This window comes from Bos grunniens, chromosome 29, assembly GCF_055505025.1.
Source record: "Bos grunniens cultivar Pamir isolate PY7600 chromosome 29, Bosgru_T2T1.0, whole genome shotgun sequence".
Classification (NCBI taxonomy): domain Eukaryota; kingdom Metazoa; phylum Chordata; class Mammalia; order Artiodactyla; family Bovidae; genus Bos; species Bos grunniens.
Window position 1 is genome coordinate 38,315,938 of NC_141193.1, and position 19,895 is coordinate 38,335,832.

The following is a 19,895-nucleotide window of genomic DNA, read 5'->3' on the forward strand; positions in this document are numbered from 1 at the left end:
GGCCAATCGTGCCTGGACACTCTCAAGAGCAAAGTCTATCATTACTGTTAAGTTTCTTCTACTGTGATCTCATGGGCAACTTGTTTTGAGAAGACAAAAAATGAGTGGCTGTTAATTTGCCTTTCTTATAGTAGACCCTGGATGCTATCTTCAGAGTCATCATACTTATACTCTGGAACCTTCGTGAACTCCTAAATTTATAAGCGGTGAATTTTCAGGCTTTCTCTTTTACCTCAAATTACATTTCTGTTGAGAGTAATGAGTTCCCTGGCACAGCTTCAAATTTTAACCACAGATCTCAACATTTACTAAAGTTTTATCTCTCCCTTGTCAGTAATATTTAATAAAATATTTTTACAAACTTAGGAGAATTTATAAGTATGTAAGGAGAAGGCAATGGCACCCCACTCCAGTACTCTCGCCTGGAAAATACCATGGATGGAGGAGCCTGGTGGGCTGTATTCCATGGGGTCGCTAAGAGTCGGACATGACTAGGCGACTTCACTTTCACTTTTTACTTTCATGCATTGGAGAAGGAAATGGCAACCCACTCCAGTGTTCTTGCCTGGAGAATCCCAGGAATGGGGGAGCCTGGTGGGCTGCCATCTATGGGGTCTCCCAGAGTCGGACACAACTGAAGCGACAGCAACAGCAACAGCAAGGAAAATGAGAGAACAACCCAGCAGCAGTGGGATGTGAAAGACTAACATCATTCACTATCTTAGTAATTCACAGCTCAGTGTTCTGGTTTGTGCTTCAGCAAGGGAATAAACTGTTAGGGCAGCTCTTATCAAGCATTGTAATTAGATTATTTCTTTTTTGTATCTTCTACTGGATTATAAACTAAATTGTCATTTCATCGCTAGTACCTACCATAGTAGGCCTTGATTAACATTTGTTGAATGAATTAATGGAAAGATCAAACTAAGAACACTAAAGCTTTACTGAATTTACATGATAAAAAAAACTCTGCTTTTCAATATTAGTGTCCATTATGAGAAAAAAAAATATAAATATATATATAAAAATGAAGGTGGGTGGGTATATGTGTGGGTATGAGTATGTGGTTATGGATATGATGATTATTAATATTAGCTTAAAGCTCAACATTCAGAAAACTAAGATCATGGCCTCTGGTCCCATCACTTCATGGGAAATAGATGGGGAAACAGTGGAAACAGTATCAGACTTTATTTTTGGGGGCTCCAAAATCACTGCAGATGGTGACTGCAGCCATGAAATTAAAAGATGCTTACTCCTTGGAAGGAAAGATATGACCAACCTAGACAGCATATTAAAAAGCAGAGACATTACTTTGCCAACAAAGGTCCGTCTAGTCAAGGCTATGGTTTTTCCTGTGGTCATGTATGCATGTGAGAGTTGGACTGTGAAGAAAGCTGAGCATTGAAGAATTGATGCTTTTGAATTGTGGTGTTGGAGAAGACTCTTGAGAATCCCCTGGACTGCAAGGAGATCCAACCAGTCCATTCTAAAGGAGATCAGCCCTGGGTGTTCTTTGGAAGGAATGATGCTAAAGCTGAAACTCCAGTACTTTGGCCACCTCATGCGAAGAGTTGACTCATTGGAAAAGACTGATGCTGGGAGGGATTGGGGGCAGGAGGAGATGGGGATGACAGAGGATGAGATGGCTGGATGGCATCACTGACTCGATGGACATGAGTTTGAGTGAACTCCAGGAGATGGTGATGGACAGGGAGGCCTGGCGTGCTGCGATTCATGGGGTCACAAAGAGTCAGACACAACTGAGCGACTGAACTGAACTGAACTGGACTGCAGTTGCCAGGTTTCCCTGTCCATCACCAACTCCCAGAGCTGACTCAAGCTCATGTCTATAGAGTTTTTGATGCCATCCAACCATCTCATCCTCTGTCATCCCCTTCTCCTCCTGCCTTCAGTCTTTCCCATCATCAGGGTCCTTTGTTCCCTGAAGGTCTCATCTAAATAACAATACAGTCAAGCTCTCCACCAAACAACTCAAACTCTTGGTGTGAGAGAGAGCTTGACTCTAAGGAAACAAATGACCAAAAGGAAATAAACACTTATCAGTGTTCTTTAAAAGCTTCTGCTCACATCACAGATAACATTTGATAAATCTCAGGAGGCCATTAGTCACCTCTGGCTGTCACCAGAGGATCACTGACACAGTAGACACAGCAGACACAGCCTGCAGGCACTTTACAATTGTACCTTTTTTTACTTCTACTCTATGGAACTAAATTTCTGAGCCAACTCATTCCACCATTGAATTATACCAATCTACAAAGCAGTTCTCCCACCAAAGGAAATGCTAGGGTTAACAGACTTTCTCTTGAAACCCAATCAATAGTAGTCTTATAACATGTAACAGCTATGTTCCCAAACCCCAAACTACAGCTATAAAGCTTTTCCAGAAATCTCCATAGCAATGAGCTCACTTAATGAAGTTTAGGTATAGGTATATACCTAATACCAATAGGCCAAGAAGAGTTACCAATATGCAAAACTGGCTGGAAGGATTTACTGCTTGGTCAATAATTGATTAGATATTTGCCCTAAAGAATGGCAGAGTGGGACATTTATATTTTAAGTATTTGTATTCATTATCTACTCTGTTCAGGCTTAGACTAGACATGGGGCACAAAAAGGAGAACAAGACCCAATTGTTAACCTTAAAGACTTCACAGGTTAGTATCGAAAATAAAATATACCATTTAAATACACCATAATAAATACACCCATGTAGCATGACGGGTGAAGGCAGTCATAGAATCCTTAGGGGTTACCCAAAAAAGTATGAGTGTTTGTACTGAAACTGAAATAGGGTAGGAAGTGGTAATGGTAGAGGGTTTTGAATAGAGTGTTCTATTCAGAGGGAAAAATATGCGCAAAGTTTTAGACAGCGATACTCAACATGAGTAAGAGAAAAAGATACTGTCCTTAGGCAGCTCCTAGTCAGTGTGGATGAACTAAACCATGTCGAGTTAATTTTTATAAGAGAAGGTGAATAAAATTCAAGAGGTCTAACACTCCTTGGACTGCAAGGAGATCAAACCAGTCCATCCTAAAGGAAATTAATCCTGAATATTCATTGGCAAGACTGATGATGAAGCTGAAGCTCCAATACTTTGGCCACCTGATGCAAAGAGCTGACTCATTAGAGAAGACCCTGTGCTGGGAAAGATTGAAGGCAGGAAGAGAAGGGGATGACAGAGGACAAGATGGTCGAATGGCATTACCGACTTGATGGACATGAGTTTGAGCAAGCTCTGGGAGTTGGTGAAGGACAGGGAAGCCTGCATGCTGCAGTCCATGGGGTCGCTAAGAGTCGGACATGACTGAGAGACTGAACTCAACTGCTGAACACTCCTTGGAAAGTCAAGAAAAGTTTTATAGAACAAGAAAATAATATTTGACCTTGATCTTCAACCTTCAGACGTCCTGTTCCCAAGTGGGTTATTTTAGAAGCTAGACAAATACCTTAATGTTTCTAGCAAAAGTATCCTAAAATATCTTCAGAGTAAAAATGAACATGAACTGAACACTCCTTGGAAAGTCAAGAAAAGTTTTATAGAAGAAGAAAATAATATTTGACCTTGATCTTCTAGCTTCAGATGTCCTGTTCCCAAGTGGGTTATTTTAGAAGCTAGACAAAGACCTTAATGTTTCTAGCAAAAGTATCCTAAAATATCTTCAGAGTAATATAAAATGAGCATGAGTATGGGCACTTTCTAAAGTATGCTGAAAACAGGAAGAAAGAAGAGGTCACTGTTGAACCAAGAGAGCGAGAGTGAAGCATTTCTGTTGATGTCTGGGTCAAAGATGAGTGTTGGTGGAAACATATAAATATCAAATATCATAGGATCAGAAGTCCAATAAGAACTCAGTGCATTTGTTGAGTCATAAACTTATATTTAATGCATGCCTACTCCATCATAGGAATTTTGGACAAAGGGATACAGACATATAGATTAGAAAGACAGCACCTTATCTCAAGGCAGACATCGCTAGTAGAGGGAGTCATGGAAACATACAAAGTACAGTGGGATGAATAAGTGCCATGATAAGATATACAGAGGAGACTTAGAGGCAATTATCTTGGGGGAGAGGAGCAGAGTTGGGAAATTAGGTCAGAGAAGGTTTTCTGTAGGAGATAATACTATAAAGGAACTTGGGGTTCTGCGATAGTGAACCAGATTTGAAGCTATCAAATAAATTCATCCCTTAATACAGTCAACATTCCTATATGGTGTTAATATGAAGTTAGGGAGTCAGTGATTAAGACCCAAGTATGTATTAAGATACGTAAGGTTCTGCCTGAAGCAGGTGTCTTGTGACGTTCCTTCTCTTGAAGAAAATGATGTACAAGTTTATTTTGATAGTCAGTGACAGGCAGTGAAAGCCAACTTTAGCAAAGGAATTCAAATCATATTTATGCGGCGGAAAAACCCCCTCCATGTACTGTCTCTAGAGAATCTTAGAGAAATGACATTTAAAGACGTTTTAATTTCTGGTGTTCAATGTTCTCAGTAGGCAAACTATGGAAGAAGCGACTGCTTAATTGGAGGTGTCTAAGGTATTCATGTAAGCGTAATTGGAAATATGAAATTTTATCTGTGGTATTCCCCCTAATTTTGTGCTAGAGACCAAGCACAAAATGAGATGACCGCAAATTGGTATTTACCCAACACAAATGTTTCACTATAGGACTGCTCTGTGCTAATGTGAGAATATGGCAAGACTTTGACTTTCTCTTGAACCACAGGCTGAACTTAACCTTTTAACATAGAGAAAATTGATCTTTTCAAACAATATCTCATTTACATTGAACATAATTAAATATAAACTTACAGAACAAGAAAGAAACTAATATTTTCAGTTATACACTTATGTTTACATATATCTTCAAAACCATTCTATGACATAGATATTAGACCCCTTTTAAAGATATGTAAATGAGAAGAATAAGCCTCTGATAGGTTAAATGACTTGTAAAAGAACATGCAAATGTGAAATGACAAAACTGAGATTTAAATTGAGACTTGTCCCTAGCCAAAATTCAAACTGCTCCTTTAGTTCAAATGTCATCCTCCTAAAAAAAAAAACCATCATAATAGTTTCTGGAGTAAGTAGTGACTGGGAGTAGAATCATAGTGTAAACATTACCAGCTTATCTTCTTAAAAAGTGATTGGTAGTGAAATTTAGGAAAACTAAAGTAGCAAATATATGTTACAAAATTTAAGAATATAAGATAATGTTACCACAGCAACTTCACACCAAAAATACTGCTGTCTGGGTTTTGGAAAAGTAGATTATTTCAATAAAATAAAAAGAAAGTCAAAGCAAAGTCAGGAGTCTCTTCAAAAATTAGCCCAAACTAATACCCTAAAAATGGACATAGTAGTAGTAGTTTAGTCCCTAAGTTGTGTCTGACTCTTGTGACCCCATGCACTGTAGCCTGCCAAGCTCCTCTGTCCATGGGATTTTCCAGGCAAGAACCCTGGAGTGGGTTGCCATTTCCTTCTCCAGGATAAATGTACATAACAATATTCAAGATAAAGGGCTTTCTAAAACCAAATTTACTTAATCTCTGCAGCATTTGACTCTGTTGACCGCCTTCTCTTACATGAGACTCTCTCGTTCCTCTTGTCTGTGGTAACACATTTGTATTCTCCTCTTCAGTCCTGGCCTATTCTTCCCTAATCTTCTTACTTTGATCCCCTCTGCCTCTTTCTGATCCTAAAGTGCAAGGACTCCCCTTAATTTCCCTTTGACCTATTGCTCATTTTACTAAGTAAGATTTTGTTAGCTAACCTCTACCATCAATGTTTTAACATTAAATGCCACGCTATTGTAATCCAAACTCCTATCTCCAACTCAAAGCTAGACTTTCAGTTCCTCTAACTCACCTATCTGTCCTCTTCTCAGTGCAGCATTATGTTCTTAGGTAAAACACAGCAGGTTGAGAAGTCCAACTGGGAATCCTCAGACCACACTGGATTATTGATAGGTGACTACAAAGCCAAGAAACCAGATAGACCAAGTACGAGTGTCGGAGGTGAGGGCCGCCAACATTAATTCAATGAATCTAGACAGATATGGTAGAGTTTGAATGTGTTTCTTTCAACTGCCCACTTCTTAGTCATTTACCCATCTTCAGCTGTGGCTAGTCTATTTTAAAGCATGAGCAATGGTTTCTAAGTGATCCCTTATCTCCCCTTAGATCTGTGAAAATCAAAGCAAAATGCCGCTGTCGAACAAATTTCCCTTCGCGTAGCCTATGTCTCTAATTCCCCATTCTCATTTTTCATCAAACCAATTTTCCTTTTACTGTCTGTCTCCTACAAATACATTTGAGGAATCTTTTCCTGCTGATTGAATTAGGCCCTGCAAATTAATACTCTGTGTTTCACTTTCTTTCACTTCCACTTCTCTCTCGAAAATTTGTTCAGCTTATTTGCCTTTGAATCTTCCCAATTCTTCCCATCACTGAAGAGCTGCGGTTTTCTTTTAAGGCATCCTACTTTCTAAGGCTTCTTTGTGGGGAGTGTCAGAGAGAAAATGGTCTCTTAAACTGTTTTATCACCAAATATTAATATGCTTTTAACGAAAGTTCATAAATTTTGAACTTTCATTTCAGTGCCTTCAGCCCTACCATAGTTTAATAAATATCCTAGTCATTTATTATTCAAAAATCATTCATTTAATCTATAACATGCTAGAAACTGAATTAGATCTTAGAGATGTTAAGATGAACTACACAGGAAAACTTCCTCAAGAGACCTAGGATCTTGAGAAAAAATATGTATAGAGATACTGTATAATAAACATACTTAATAAAAAAATTTTGTAGGTGATCACGTGAGAGTAACTATGAGAAATAGTTGGACAGAGATGATATCTTAGAAGTAACATTGGATGTGGAGTCTTCTGTGCAGATCAAAGGTAAAACTGCATTTAAGATAGCGGAAGCAGCATTCTAAGGTCACATATGTTCACAGTGGACCCTCTACAGGTGCCTGGACGGCTCACAACAATCCACTCTTGTCTAGGAAATATCTCCTTGATCTAGAATATTGACACAGATACGGATGGACCCCTGGAGCCAAGTTTAGACTTCATGATCCACACCACACTTCTGGCCACAGCTTCTTGGGCCAGAAATTCACTTTTAAATTAAGTTACACAATTTCTTTTCCACATATTTTTTTTTTAATATTTACATGTTTGTTTTATTCCTAAACACTGCCATTGGGCTAAAATAATTTATGCAACTAACAAACATTAAAATATTATTATCCATGGATGTAATTCAAACAAGTGTATCACCTGTCAGTTGGGCCTTATGAAAACAAATTACAATTAAGACAAACATAGATTGATTTAATTTCTTTAAAATTTGTTCTTTTCCAAATAATTTTGATGCAGGGCCTTAGAAAAGGCCTATCACTCTTTTTATATAACTGGAACATTAGCACATGAAGTCAGCAGTTCTGAAATAGAAACTCTGTCCCTCCATGTGGTCTGAGGTTACAATGGGAGAAAAAAAAAAATGAATTAGACATGGAGAATAAAGCAGAATAAAGATTAGGGACCTTTACTGCATTTTAAATATTAATTCCAGTCCTTCGGGGACAGAGATATATTCTAGCTCAAAGATTCTGGGAGACGCTCCTATAATAAATTTCTTCTTTCTGGTTTAGGCACCCCTGAGCTGGTTTCATTACTGATAGAAAATCAGTCTTTATAACCTAGGTACTCAAAAGTCTGAGCCAACCATTTCAAGTTCCCAGTGGCCAAAGCTGGAACACAGTGAGCAACAAAATCAATACTGTAGTACTGGATTATAATCCAAAGTAGAAAATGAATATACATAAGCTCATGCTGATATAAATACATGATTGATTAAATAAATGAATAAAGGAAAGGAGATAAATTGCATTTACAGAGGAATTCCAAATATACTGTTCCCTGGGGTGTGGGCTGACTTAGTGACTTACAAAGAATCAGGTACAGAAAGAGGAAACTAGTGGAGAAACCTGGCAAACCCGGTTTTAATCAAGAGGTCAAGGTTAACAGCACAGTGATAAGTCATGTTAATAGCATTTTCCCCTTGATACGATGTGATGAGCAGGGCATGTCACCTCTGTGGTAGACTTTTACAGAAACCTGTAACTCCAGTCTAACCATGAAGAAAAACATCAAATAAATCCAAATTGACAGGCATTCTACAAAACACCAGCATTCCTCAAAATTCTCAACATTATAAAATACAAGAAAACAATCTGAGAAATGGTTACTTACCAGAGGAGACTAAGGAGATGTGATGATTAAATGCAATGTGGTGTCTTCAATAGGATCCTATGAGAGAAAAGGACTTTAGTAGAAAAATGGCTGCAACTCTCTACATAAAGCAGAGTTTATTGGTGATTTACTAATATTTGTTTTTTGATTTTGACAGATATAACATGGTGGTGTAACACGCTAAGTACAGGGAAAACTGGGCAAGGGTCTATGTAGAAACTCTATTCTATTTTTGCAAAGTTTCTGCAAATCTAAAAAGTAGAGACAAAATATTATTCCAAAGTAAAAATGATTTATGTATGGCTACAGTGCAGAATTCATGTAAGGGCATGGCAACAAACACTGATATCAAAGAAGGGAATGCAGGCCAAACTGCAAAGCATAGTCTTTCCTATACAAGATAATGAAAGCTCAACAAAGGAGTGAAACCATCAAACCTGTTTTAGAAACAGCATTCTGGCATCTTTCGCACAAGCTATATTTTTAAGGAGGCAAGGCTTGGAGAAGAAAGTATAGTTGCAGGGCCATTAAAAAGTCCAGGCAAAAAGTTTCAAGGACCTAAATTAAGATATCTTTGTTGATATGGTACTACTCATTGAGCAAAGTCCCAAATAAAAGTCCATTCACTCAACTCGGCACGCAAAGTCATAAAAAGCAGTTTTGCAGAGTACTGAGCACAGTTCCCAGGGCTATACAGTAGGTTCTTATTAGTTATCTATTTTACATATAGTAGTATGCATATGTAAATGATTTATACAGAAAAAGAATCTGAAAAAAAAGAGTTGATATATGTATATGTATAATTGAGTCACTTTGTTGTACAGCAGAAACTAACACAACATTTTAAGTCAACTATACTCCAATAAAATTTTTTTTTTAAACAACTTTTAAAAAAGTGATTTTTCAAAGGCCAGAGAGACCTCTGATGTATTTAGGCAGGCTCTGGTTCTGAGACTGTATTACTGGTCTAAGATCATTAAAGAGCTTTAATTTTCTTTATTGATTTTAAAGAAGCACTTCAATTCACCTTTAAATATTCTTCCCCTCTTCCCCTTTACATTATAAAATTTCTATCAAAGATCCTTAGGGCTTTCCACACGTTCCTACAAAATCAACTTCCTTTAATGTTTCTTCCACTTAGCATTTAAAGTCTAATAATTCTGCGGTCACTGCCATTCCCCAAAGTCTAACCCATTATCATAGCTGGCTTTTTCCCTAGGATGCACTTAGAATAGCAACTGCCCACAGCCTAGGAAGAGCAGTCAGTTCTACCAGCATGCATCGAAGAATCCAGCCCTCTTTTCAAACTCTGCCTTCTGTAGTTGGTTTCCAGGTGTTTTGATCAATATCTGAGTAATTAAAATTTCTCATGATCAAAGTTCTGACCTTCACATTGGCCCTGCTTATCAGTAAAAACATGTCTTGATCTTGTCGGGAGCTGCCTAGAGAGTCATACAGAATACCTCTAAGCCCCTGTCTCTCTCCCTGTCCTTGACTTTGGTTCAGACTGTGTCTGCTGTGTCAGCCAAAATCATGCCCTTGGCTGCCTCAGATAATCTTCAGCCAGTGCCAGTTGTCTTCCTTCTTCTGTAATGTCCCTCATACACTTTCTTAATCACTATTCTAAATCGTCTGATATTTTGCTGGTTCAGCCCTGTATTTGGTTAGTCTTCATTTTATAAAATCTTAAAAAAATGGAATTCAAATCCAATAATCCAATTTTGTATGCTCTGGGTATTTGTAAAGAAATATATTCTCCACTTTGCCAACAGAGATAGAGACAGTCCTCTCTGTTTTAGGAAGTACTACACCACTCTAAGCCTCCACTTTCCAGCCCATAAATAAGTAAAGGCTCCCTTCAATGTTGAAATCTCTTTGACCCCTGAGTAAGGTTATTAAACAATCTTATTTTACATTGCCCCACCAGCTGCTTACTGAGCGACTATCACTATGGAAGGTGCCTAGAATAAAGCAAGAAATCAGAGAGATATGGTCTCTGCCATCATGAGTCTTAAATTGGTAAATGAGCAATTGTAATGAAAGTTGCAGTTTAAACAGAGGATTATCTGCAGCTGTGTACTGGTATATAAGCACTATCCACCCAAGACACAAAATTAGAGCCTTAGAGAAAGGTAAAGATTGAGCTGAGTTCAGGAAAGTCACTGCTATCCTGAGGTCAAAGATAGCCAGTCACTCAACAAGGGTCTGAAGGTCCCCTTTCTCAGATCTCAGGAGCATTGACATCATCTCTACATTATAGTCCACTTTCTACATTGGATTTTCGTGGAAAAAATCCAAAACCACTTCTCTGGCCACTTTCTCAATCCAAGACATAAAATAAACATGAAACCCTTCAGTGGATCAAGCATTCTTAGAGAACTAAAATCACCATGTGAATTCAGTCAGTCAGTTCAGTTCAGTTCAGTTGCTCAGTTGTGTCTGACTCTTTGCAACCCCATGGACTGCAGCATGCCAGGCTTCCCTGTCCATCACCAACTCCCAGAGCTTGCTCAAACTCATGTCCATCAAGTCCGTGATGCCATACAACTGTCTCACCCTCTGTTCTCCCCTTCTCCTCCCATCTTTCTCAGCATTAGGGCCTTTTCCAATGAGTCAGTTCTTTGAATTAGGTGGCCAAAGTATTGGAGCTTCAGCATCAGTCTTTCCAATGAATATTCAGGGTTGATTTCCTTTAGGATTGACTGGTTTGATCTCCTTGCAGTTCAAGGAACTTTCAAGAGTCTTCTCCAGGACCACAGTTAAAAAGAATCAACTCTTCAGTGCTCAGCTTTCTTTATGGTCTAACTCTCACATCCATACATGACTACTGGACTAGATTCTGCCAACATTCACTTCTAAGTATCAAGTGATATGGTAGTGTAACTATCTGGTTTCAACCCGAGTTATCTCAGACAGATTGGCAAGAGCTGCGCCAGGCAACACTGGTCTTCCCCAATCATCAACTCAGTTGGTCTTCCAATATATTCTTATTGACCATCTATCAAATAGTAAGAGCAATGAGGTTAAGTAAACTTCTGAATCTGTCCATATAAAATGGCTAGCTTGATAATTCAGGACAATCCAAAAATTTTAATTAAAAAAAGAACTAATGGATATAGTTTTAAGTAAGTGTAGTCCACATGAGAATATTATAGAAAGAGCAGACCTTAGAGTTCACCACTCCTCCATCTAGCCTAGAGAAGAGAAAGTTGAGATCAAAGAATTTAACCAATATGCTCAATGTTGCATTAGTTAATAAGGAAGCTCAGACCGGAATCATTGTATCCTTGAATCTATGTTTCTACTGCTGCTAAGTCGCTTCAGTCTTGTCCGACTCTGTGCGACCCCACAGACGGCAGCCCACCAGGTTCCGCCGTTCCTGGGATTCTCCAGGCAAGAACACTGGAGTGGGTTGCCATTTCCTTCTCCAAAGCATGAAAGTGAAAAGTGAAAGTGAAGTCGCTCAGTCGTGTCTGACTCTTTGCGACCCCATGGACTGCAGCCTACCAGGCTCCTCCATCCATGGGATTTTCCAGGCAAGAGTACTGGAGTGGGGTGCCATTGCCTTCTCCGTATGTTTCTGAAGAACAATAAAAATCTTACAAGACTAGCCATTGCCAACATTTATGAAATGTTTTCTAGGTTCAAGACACTATCCTAAGGCTGCCCCTCCCTACTTTATTGTGCTGTGATGGATATTAAATGTAATAATGTATGTGAAGAGCAGTATAAGATCTTCAGCACTTAACAATTATAACAGTAATTGCAATATTTGAAACATTACATGCTCCCCCATTTCCATTAAGGTGAGATAAAACTAAATCCCCTGAAGATATTTAGTAACTGAAGGAACTAGTAAAACAGTAAGAGGAACACAAAACTTTATCATAGAAATAATTTTCTGAGTTGTCTATTTATATCTTTTAATTTTGTTTGCCCTCTTACTTCACTGTACTTGAGTAGACATTTTATTCACCTTTCTCACTCAGCATGAAACAGCACCTTGGAGCCTCATAAATAATATCTAGCAATATAATCATATCAAAGAAGAGTATACATCAAAGCCTAAAGAAAGAACTGTTGAGAATTGTGTATAATCAGATGCACCAGAGAAAAAGAATATGGAATAACTATGTTGGGAAAGGAGCTATGTTGTTCATACAGTGTTATATTCTATCTGCTAACTATCTATTTTATGTGGAATAAAATCACAGCATGTGAGATTTAGAAACATAATGAGAAATAATATGAACCAATCCCATAACTTTTTAAGATGGGATTTGGAGAAGTTAAGTGTATTTCCTGTCCTCAAAAGGTTACCAAATCAGTTATCCAAGAATGAACTCAAGTCAGACAGACTGGCTCCAAAAAAAAAGTGCTCAAGGATACTACAAGGTTATAAAAAAGAAAGAAAGATAGCATTAAGTCATGTCCAACTCTTTCAACCCCATGGGCTGTAGCCTTCCAGGCTCCTCTGTCCACGGGATTCTCCAAGCAAGAACACTGGAGTGGGTCGCATTTCCCTCTCCAATGCATGAAAGTGAAAAGTGAAAGTAAAGTCACTCAGTCATGTGCGACTCTTAGCAACCCCACGGACTGCAGCCTACCAGGCTCCTCCATCCATGGGATTTGCCAGGCAAGAGTACTGGAGTGGGGTGCCACTGCCTTCTCCCACCTTTACCCATTACCCAGTTCCAAATCCACTTTCACATTTTTTTGGTATTTGTTATAGCAACACCCTACAAAGAGAACAAACTTTGAGTCCTCTCACCCTTTCTGCCTTCGCACTACCTCCCACACATTTTATGCATATTATCAAATCTTACCAATTCCAGTTCCTAAATATCTTTCCAATCAGCCCACATTCCCCCATTTGGGTACTAGTAGCCTTGTTTTCAGCTTCCCAGGTGGCACTAGAGACAAAGAACCCATCTGCCAATGCAGGAGACATAAGAGACACGGGTTCGATCCCTGGCTGGGAAGATTCCCTGGAGGAGAGCAAGGCAACCCACACCAGTTTCTTGCCTGGAGAATCCCATGGACAGAGAAGCCTGGTGGGCTACAGTCCATAGGGTCACAAAGAGTCAGATATGACTGAAGCAACTTGAAGCAGCACACAGCCTTGTTTAAGTTGCCATCAATTTGTGCCTGTATTTGAGTTTCCTATGGTTGATGTGATAAACTACCACAAACCTAGTAGCTTAAAGTAACATGAATTTCTTTTCTTACCATTCTATAGGTCAGAAGTCTGACAAGGGTTCCACTGGGCTCAAATCAAGGGATCAGCAGAGGTCTGTTCCTTTCAGTAGGCTCTAGGCAAGAGTCCATTAATTTTCCTCTTTATCTTTCTAGAGATCATTCCCATTCTTAGGCTTGCTGTCCCCTTCTTCTATCTTCAATGCTAGTAATCTAGTATCTCTCTGACCTAGCTCAGTTCAGTTCAGTTAGTCATGTCCAACTTTTTGCAACCCCATGTACTGCAGCACGCCAGGCCTCCCTGTCCATCACCAACTCCTGGAGTTTACTCAAACTCACATCCACTGACTGAGTCAGTGATGCCATCCAATCATCTCATCCTCTGTTGTCCCCTTCTCCTCCCACCTTCAATCTTTCCCAGCATGAGGGTCTTTTCAAGTGAGTCAACTCTTCACATGAGGTGGCCAAAGTATTGGAGTTTCAGCTTCAGCATCAGTCCTTCCAATAAATATTCAGGACTGATTTCCTTTAGGATGGATTGGTTGGATCTCCTTGCAGTCCAAGGGACTCTCAAGAGTCTTCTCTAACACTGCAGTTCAAAAGCATCAATTCTTTAGCTCTCAGCTTTCTTTATAGTCCAACTCTGACATCCATACATGACTACTGGAAAAACCATAGCCTTGACTAGACGGACCTTTGTTGGCAAAGTAATGTCTCTGCTTTTTAATATGCTGTATAGGTTGGTCATAGCTTTTCTTCTAAGGAGTAAATGTCTTTTATTTCATGGCTGCAGTCACCATCTGCAGTGATCTTGGAGCCCCCAAAAATAGTCTGTCACTGCTTCCTCTCCCCCAATATTTTTCTCTAACAATAAACCAGGAAAAGCTTTCTATTTTAAGGGCCCATGTAACTAGATAGGGCCATTTGGATAATCATGGTTAATTTCCACATTCCAAGGTCCTTAATCACTTCTTCAAAGTCTTTTTTGCCACATACGGTAACATTCACAGGTTCTCAGTATTAGAACTTGGATAACGTTGAGGCCATTGTTCAACCTACCACTCTCCAGATTACTCAATTAGGCTTCTAATTGATATTTCCATATGTACACTTCCTAGCTCTAAAGTATCCCCAATGTGCCACCAAAATACTCTCCTACAGTGCAGATGCCTTTCTTAAACATCTTTTAATAACTTTCCACTTGTCTCCAGCCTGAGCACCCAGTTATGATAGGTGAGTCCGACATAGCAAGAGGGCACCCAGGTAAGACAGCCATTTGTTCAGCCACTGTGCACATTTGTTTATGACCTCATATTGCTTTTAATCACCAAATGAGATTATTATCAGTTGTACTTTTATAAGATTATTACTCTTTCAGTGTAAACATTTTAAAGAGAATACAAATTTAAATATAAATGGCCTTGATTCAACACAGCTCAAAATCTTGGATTGAGCACTGTGGTGCTGAGAGAGCTCCAGGAAAATCCATCTAGCTCGAGGAAAAAGACCTGGAGGGGGGATCTTAACACACAGGAAGAATGCAAAAACCTCTCACATTTTTCTTTCTTCCCTCCATTGTCTTGTAACCCAGTTCCCAAGCAAGCTTGTAGAGGAGGGCACGGGGTAGAAGACAAGCAATAATGGAAACTCACAGGAGCCAAAATTTTAAAGGAAGGTAACTTTCCTTCCCCTTAAGTAGAGCTGCAGTTCCAACAGGATGGTACCCACACCTAAAGGAGAGCAATGGGGAACCAAAAAGTACTGCGAAGGTTACAGAAACAGAGGAGCTTGGAGAACTGACCCCATAAAGTTACTTATGAACTCTGGGCTTAAAGCCATGCCACAGATGCATGAATCTCATACAAATCAACAGCATACTTAAGACTTTGAGAACTGAACTAATGGATAGATCACTGCCCAGGTCCCAGGCTGTCCACTGGGTGGTGAGCACAGGAAATAAATGCAAAGATTTCTATAGTGGTTTTGAAATCTAAATTGACTTTGAAATTTCAACCCGCAGAAGGAGATTTGGAAGTTGCAGCATGAACCTTTATCAAGTAAATTACCTGCTAAAACAAAAACATCAACATTTCCCATTGACTTTAAACAAGACTCAGAGTCTCAGAACATATATTTTCAATGTCCAGAATTTATTTGAAAATTCTATGGCATTGGGAGACCCTTGAAAGTCTGAAGTCACCTAAGAAAAGGCAATCTACTTAAATCCATGTTAAGATGACACAACCATTGTAATTATCATTAAATGATTTTAAAGTATCTACTATAAAAAAGACTAATTGCAAACATTCTTGAAATAAATTTTAAAGTAGAAAAAATTATCAAAGATATTTAAAGCTAAACAGATGGAAATTTGAGAACTGAATGGATAAGAAAGCTGTGGTACATATACACAATGGAGTATTACTCAGCCATTAAAAAGAATACATTTGAATCCATTCTAATGAGGTGGATGAAACTGGAGCCTATTATACAGAGTGAAGTAAGCCAGAAAGAAAAACACCAATACAGTATACTAACGCATATATATGGAATTTAGAAAGATGGTAACAATAACCCTGTATACAAGACACCAAAAGAGTTACAGATATATAGAACAGTCTTTTGGACTCTGTGGGAGAGGGAGAGAGTGGGATGAATTGGGGGAATGGCATTGAAACATGTATAATATCATATATGAAATGAGTCGCCAGTCCAGGTTCGATGCACGATACTGGATGCTTGGGGCTGGTGCAGTGGGACAACCCAGAGGGATGGTATGGGGAGGGAGGCGGGAGGAGGGTTCAGGATGGGGAACACAGGTATACCTGTGGTGGATTCATGTTGATATATGGCAAAACCAATACAATATTGTAAAATAATAAAATAAAATAAATGCAAGTACTGAAATTAAAGAAAAATCCCACTGGGTGAACTCAATGGCAGAATGACAGTAACAGTAAGAAGAGTCGGTAAACTTAAATTAATAGATGTTATCAATGGAACCAACAGGTTTTTTTAAAGAGTTTTAAAAACAGTCCCAGGAGCTTGAGAGACAATAACAAAAGGTCTAGTATCTGTGTCACTGAAGTTACAGAAAAAGAGAATATGGCATAGAAAAACTGCATGAAGGAATAGTGACTAAAAACTTTAGACGTTGAATAAGGTAGAAATCCATGCATCTATACTGATGAAAGAGAGGGAGAGAGACGGAGACAGACAAAGAGACACAGAGAGAGACAGAGAGAAAACATGAGAAAGTTCTTCTGTAAAAGGCAAAACACTGTAAGTAGAAGGAAAGATGGCTTTCAATAATCAACAAAGTGCCAACACTAATAAGAAAAAAGCTTAATAAGGAATCATCACTCACAAAAACTCCCTACAAAATGCTTTTTTTAATTACAAAGAAAATAATGCCAACTTTACAGTGGAGAAATTTGATAGAAAACTCTTTAACTAAGTGATTAACATAACATCACCATAACTGGCATAATTATAACAGAGAAAAATTGAGAGAGAAAAACACCATTATCTATGGCACGTGTTCATCAGATCATTGCAAAACAATAAACCCAAACAGGACATCTAGATGTTCTTCCCTCTCACCGCTCTTCACTTGGCAAAAAAAAAAAAAAAAAGAACATTCTTATAGAGATAAAAAAGAAGTGTTCTTTCAAGGAACAGCAGAAGTGCCTCTTGTCAGCAGCTCTTAGATAAAATGCAAAATGAAGCTGAATGGAAAGAATTAGAATAGGGAGACCAGGTTTATATCTTAACTCAGTTACACACAGAGCATCACTGTTTACATTATGAAGTGACTGACACTGTAATTTTTGAGAAACTAATGAAGTAAAATATGTAAAACTGCCAAACACATCACCTTTCATAAAGTTGATAAAGTAACTGAATTAGTTGGATATGGATACTGTGAACTATTTCCTCTGTAGGGATGAGCAGAAACTGTCATTTTGTAGGACTTGGGAAAGTTTCCATCAGTCATGAAGGAGGTCTTCTCTGGCCTTGGGAAGGATAATGTATTAACTAATTAAAGAGCAAGTATATGTGTCTGCATGCTCAGTCTTATCTGACTCTGATCCCATGGACTGTAGCCCACCAGGCTCCTCTGTCAATGGAATTTGCCAAGCAGGAATACTGGAGTGGGTTGCCATTTCTTCCTTCAGGGGATCTTCCCAACCTAGGGATCTGACCCGTGGTTCCTGCCACATCTCCTGCGTTGCAGGCAGATTCTTTACTGATGAGCCATTGGAGAAGCCCTAAAGAGCAAAAGTATGGAGGGAATAATGAAGATTTCCAGAACTTCAAGAATGAAGTCATTTCTAAAGATTGCAGTTCTAAAGCCTGTATTAATCTCTGTTCCCTCTTAAAACTCTACTAAAGTAGGGGTAAAGAAATGTTTTTGAAGCCATCCAACCATGAGAATAAAGATGTGAGGGGACCCAAGAACAATAAAACTATGAAATCTGAAAAACAGATGAACAAGGTAATATGGGCAGGAAACCTGAGAAAGCTACGTCCTGAGTTAAAAGTAAGCTAAATATAGAAGCAACCTAATTTTCCTTTCAGGACTCACAGAGGGCTCAAAATTTGGTGGCCCTATTATCTCTAGAAACAGAGAAAAAACAGGGCTGAAATCACCCAAATTGTCTGAAAATATATTTGATAAATTCAACTCCAAATCTCATCTCTTATTCTCCACAGCTAGAAAACCATTTATTTCCATCCCAACAAACTGGCATTTTTCTGAAAATATAATACAATAGGTCTCCAAACTGGGGGAAGTGAAGTCACTCAGTCGTGTCCGACTCTTTGTGACCCCATAGCCTACCAGGCTCCTCCGTCCATGGGATTTTCCAGGCAAGAGTACTGGAGTGGGTTGCCATTCAAGCACAATTTAGGCTTGATTTCTGTAGTACAGAGAGTACTAAGTGAAAATTCCCATACTAGATTTTGATAACCATGCCTTCTTGTCTCATTCGACTCCCAGAATTCTGGCAGCAAAGTTATGTTCTATAAATAAGAATGAGCCAAACTAGTCTGTGGAACATCACTGGAAATATGTTAACATCAGAGTTCACGCAACTAATCAGAGTACAAAGGTCACTTTAATATGGATCCCAGAGAAGCCAAGCTTGATTCATTTAGAGTTCAATCATTTCTCCGAGGGTTCCAATGATCCCAAAGAACAACATGGAGCATACAAATAATGAAGTTTAACAATGTTTGGTATTTTACCAGGAAGACTGAAAAGTCAAGAAAAGGAAGTCACGAATATTTGTAAGGGAGCATTTACTGTGTTGGATGGTGAAAACCAAATTGCTCAAAATGGAAGTTAGAAAGTGAAAGGGTGGTACATAAGGAGATGGAATTAGAAGCCTCTAAGCGGCAAAAGCATATTAGAGTGAGTATACTGAAAGAAAGAAGCTCGAAAGGCAGGATACAGTAGAGAATAAGATCCTTAAAATTTTGGTTTGGGAAGTATTGTTGAGGGTGGTGGCATGTGATATGGCCATCGCCATGGTGAAGCTGGATTTCATGGGAAAGGGGAAACCATGGTTGTAGGTGATGAGGTCATGTTGCAAGCGACAGACATTTAACTATCTTAAGCAAACCCAAATATTTTAAGCAAAATATAGGCCATATCATCTCATAACTGGGAAGCCCATGAATGCAACTAATATCCAGGAACTGTCCAATAAATGGCATTAAATTCAGACACTCTCTCTTTGCTCTGCTTTCCTCTGTGCTGAATTCATTCTCAGGCAGCCTACTCTCAGTAAATATGTATTGATTCAATGGATAAAAAATAAATTGTATCAACTCTCTTCTTCCCTTTATTTCAAAATGTCTTTTTCTTACTCTGTTGCTTTCTTTGTTTATCAAAGACAGGGTGTACATCCCTTTTTCTTTCTAAGCTTAAATTCTACATGTGTAATATAAAGTCTCATTTCTTCCCAGAACCTCTAAAACTACCTTCTACGAATTACCCTACTATAATCTAAGCATCACTGCCTCTACTTGATCCTTCCTTGTAGAAACACACAAAATTTTATATTTTACTAACCTAAAAACAAAAACAATTTTTAAATACCTTAATTTTTTTACATATAAATTTATTTATTTTAATTGGAGGCTAATTACTTTACAATATTGTATTGGTTTAAGCTTCTTTCAAAGCCATTACTCCCTCACACTCCCATTCTCTCTTTTTCCTTGTCAAATTTCTGCTAAATTCAGTCTATATTCACCACTTTTCCCAAAAAACCTCTTACAATCCAACTCTTAATTCCAAGAGAGTCATGAAATTACTGTTTGAAAAGTCAATTATGATTTTCCACACGTATTCTATAGTCTGTCTGACCTTAGCTTTCATCTCATGACC

General features: G+C 38.6%; 1 protein-coding gene across 11 annotated transcripts in view; it reads right to left on the reverse strand.

Annotated features, from left to right (window-relative positions):
- The window catches only part of LOC147342510 (uncharacterized), a 360,032-nt gene that overhangs the window by 51,753 nt on the left and 288,384 nt on the right, over window positions 1-19,895 (reverse strand). For 7 of the 11 annotated variants that reach the window (XR_015157866.1, XR_015157856.1, XR_015157855.1 and 4 more), the window contains one exon: window positions 8,303-8,359. Coding sequence is in view for 4 of the 11 variants with exons in the window: in XM_086384542.1 (XP_086240668.1) it covers window positions 8,349-8,359 (11 nt within the window). In the remaining 7 variants the exon portion in view is untranslated. Of the gene's footprint in view, window positions 1-7,281; window positions 7,523-8,302; window positions 8,360-16,251; window positions 17,770-19,895 lie in introns of those variants that run through there. The other 4 variants (XR_015157852.1, XM_086384540.1, XR_015157865.1 and 1 more) reach the window with 4 other exon arrangements.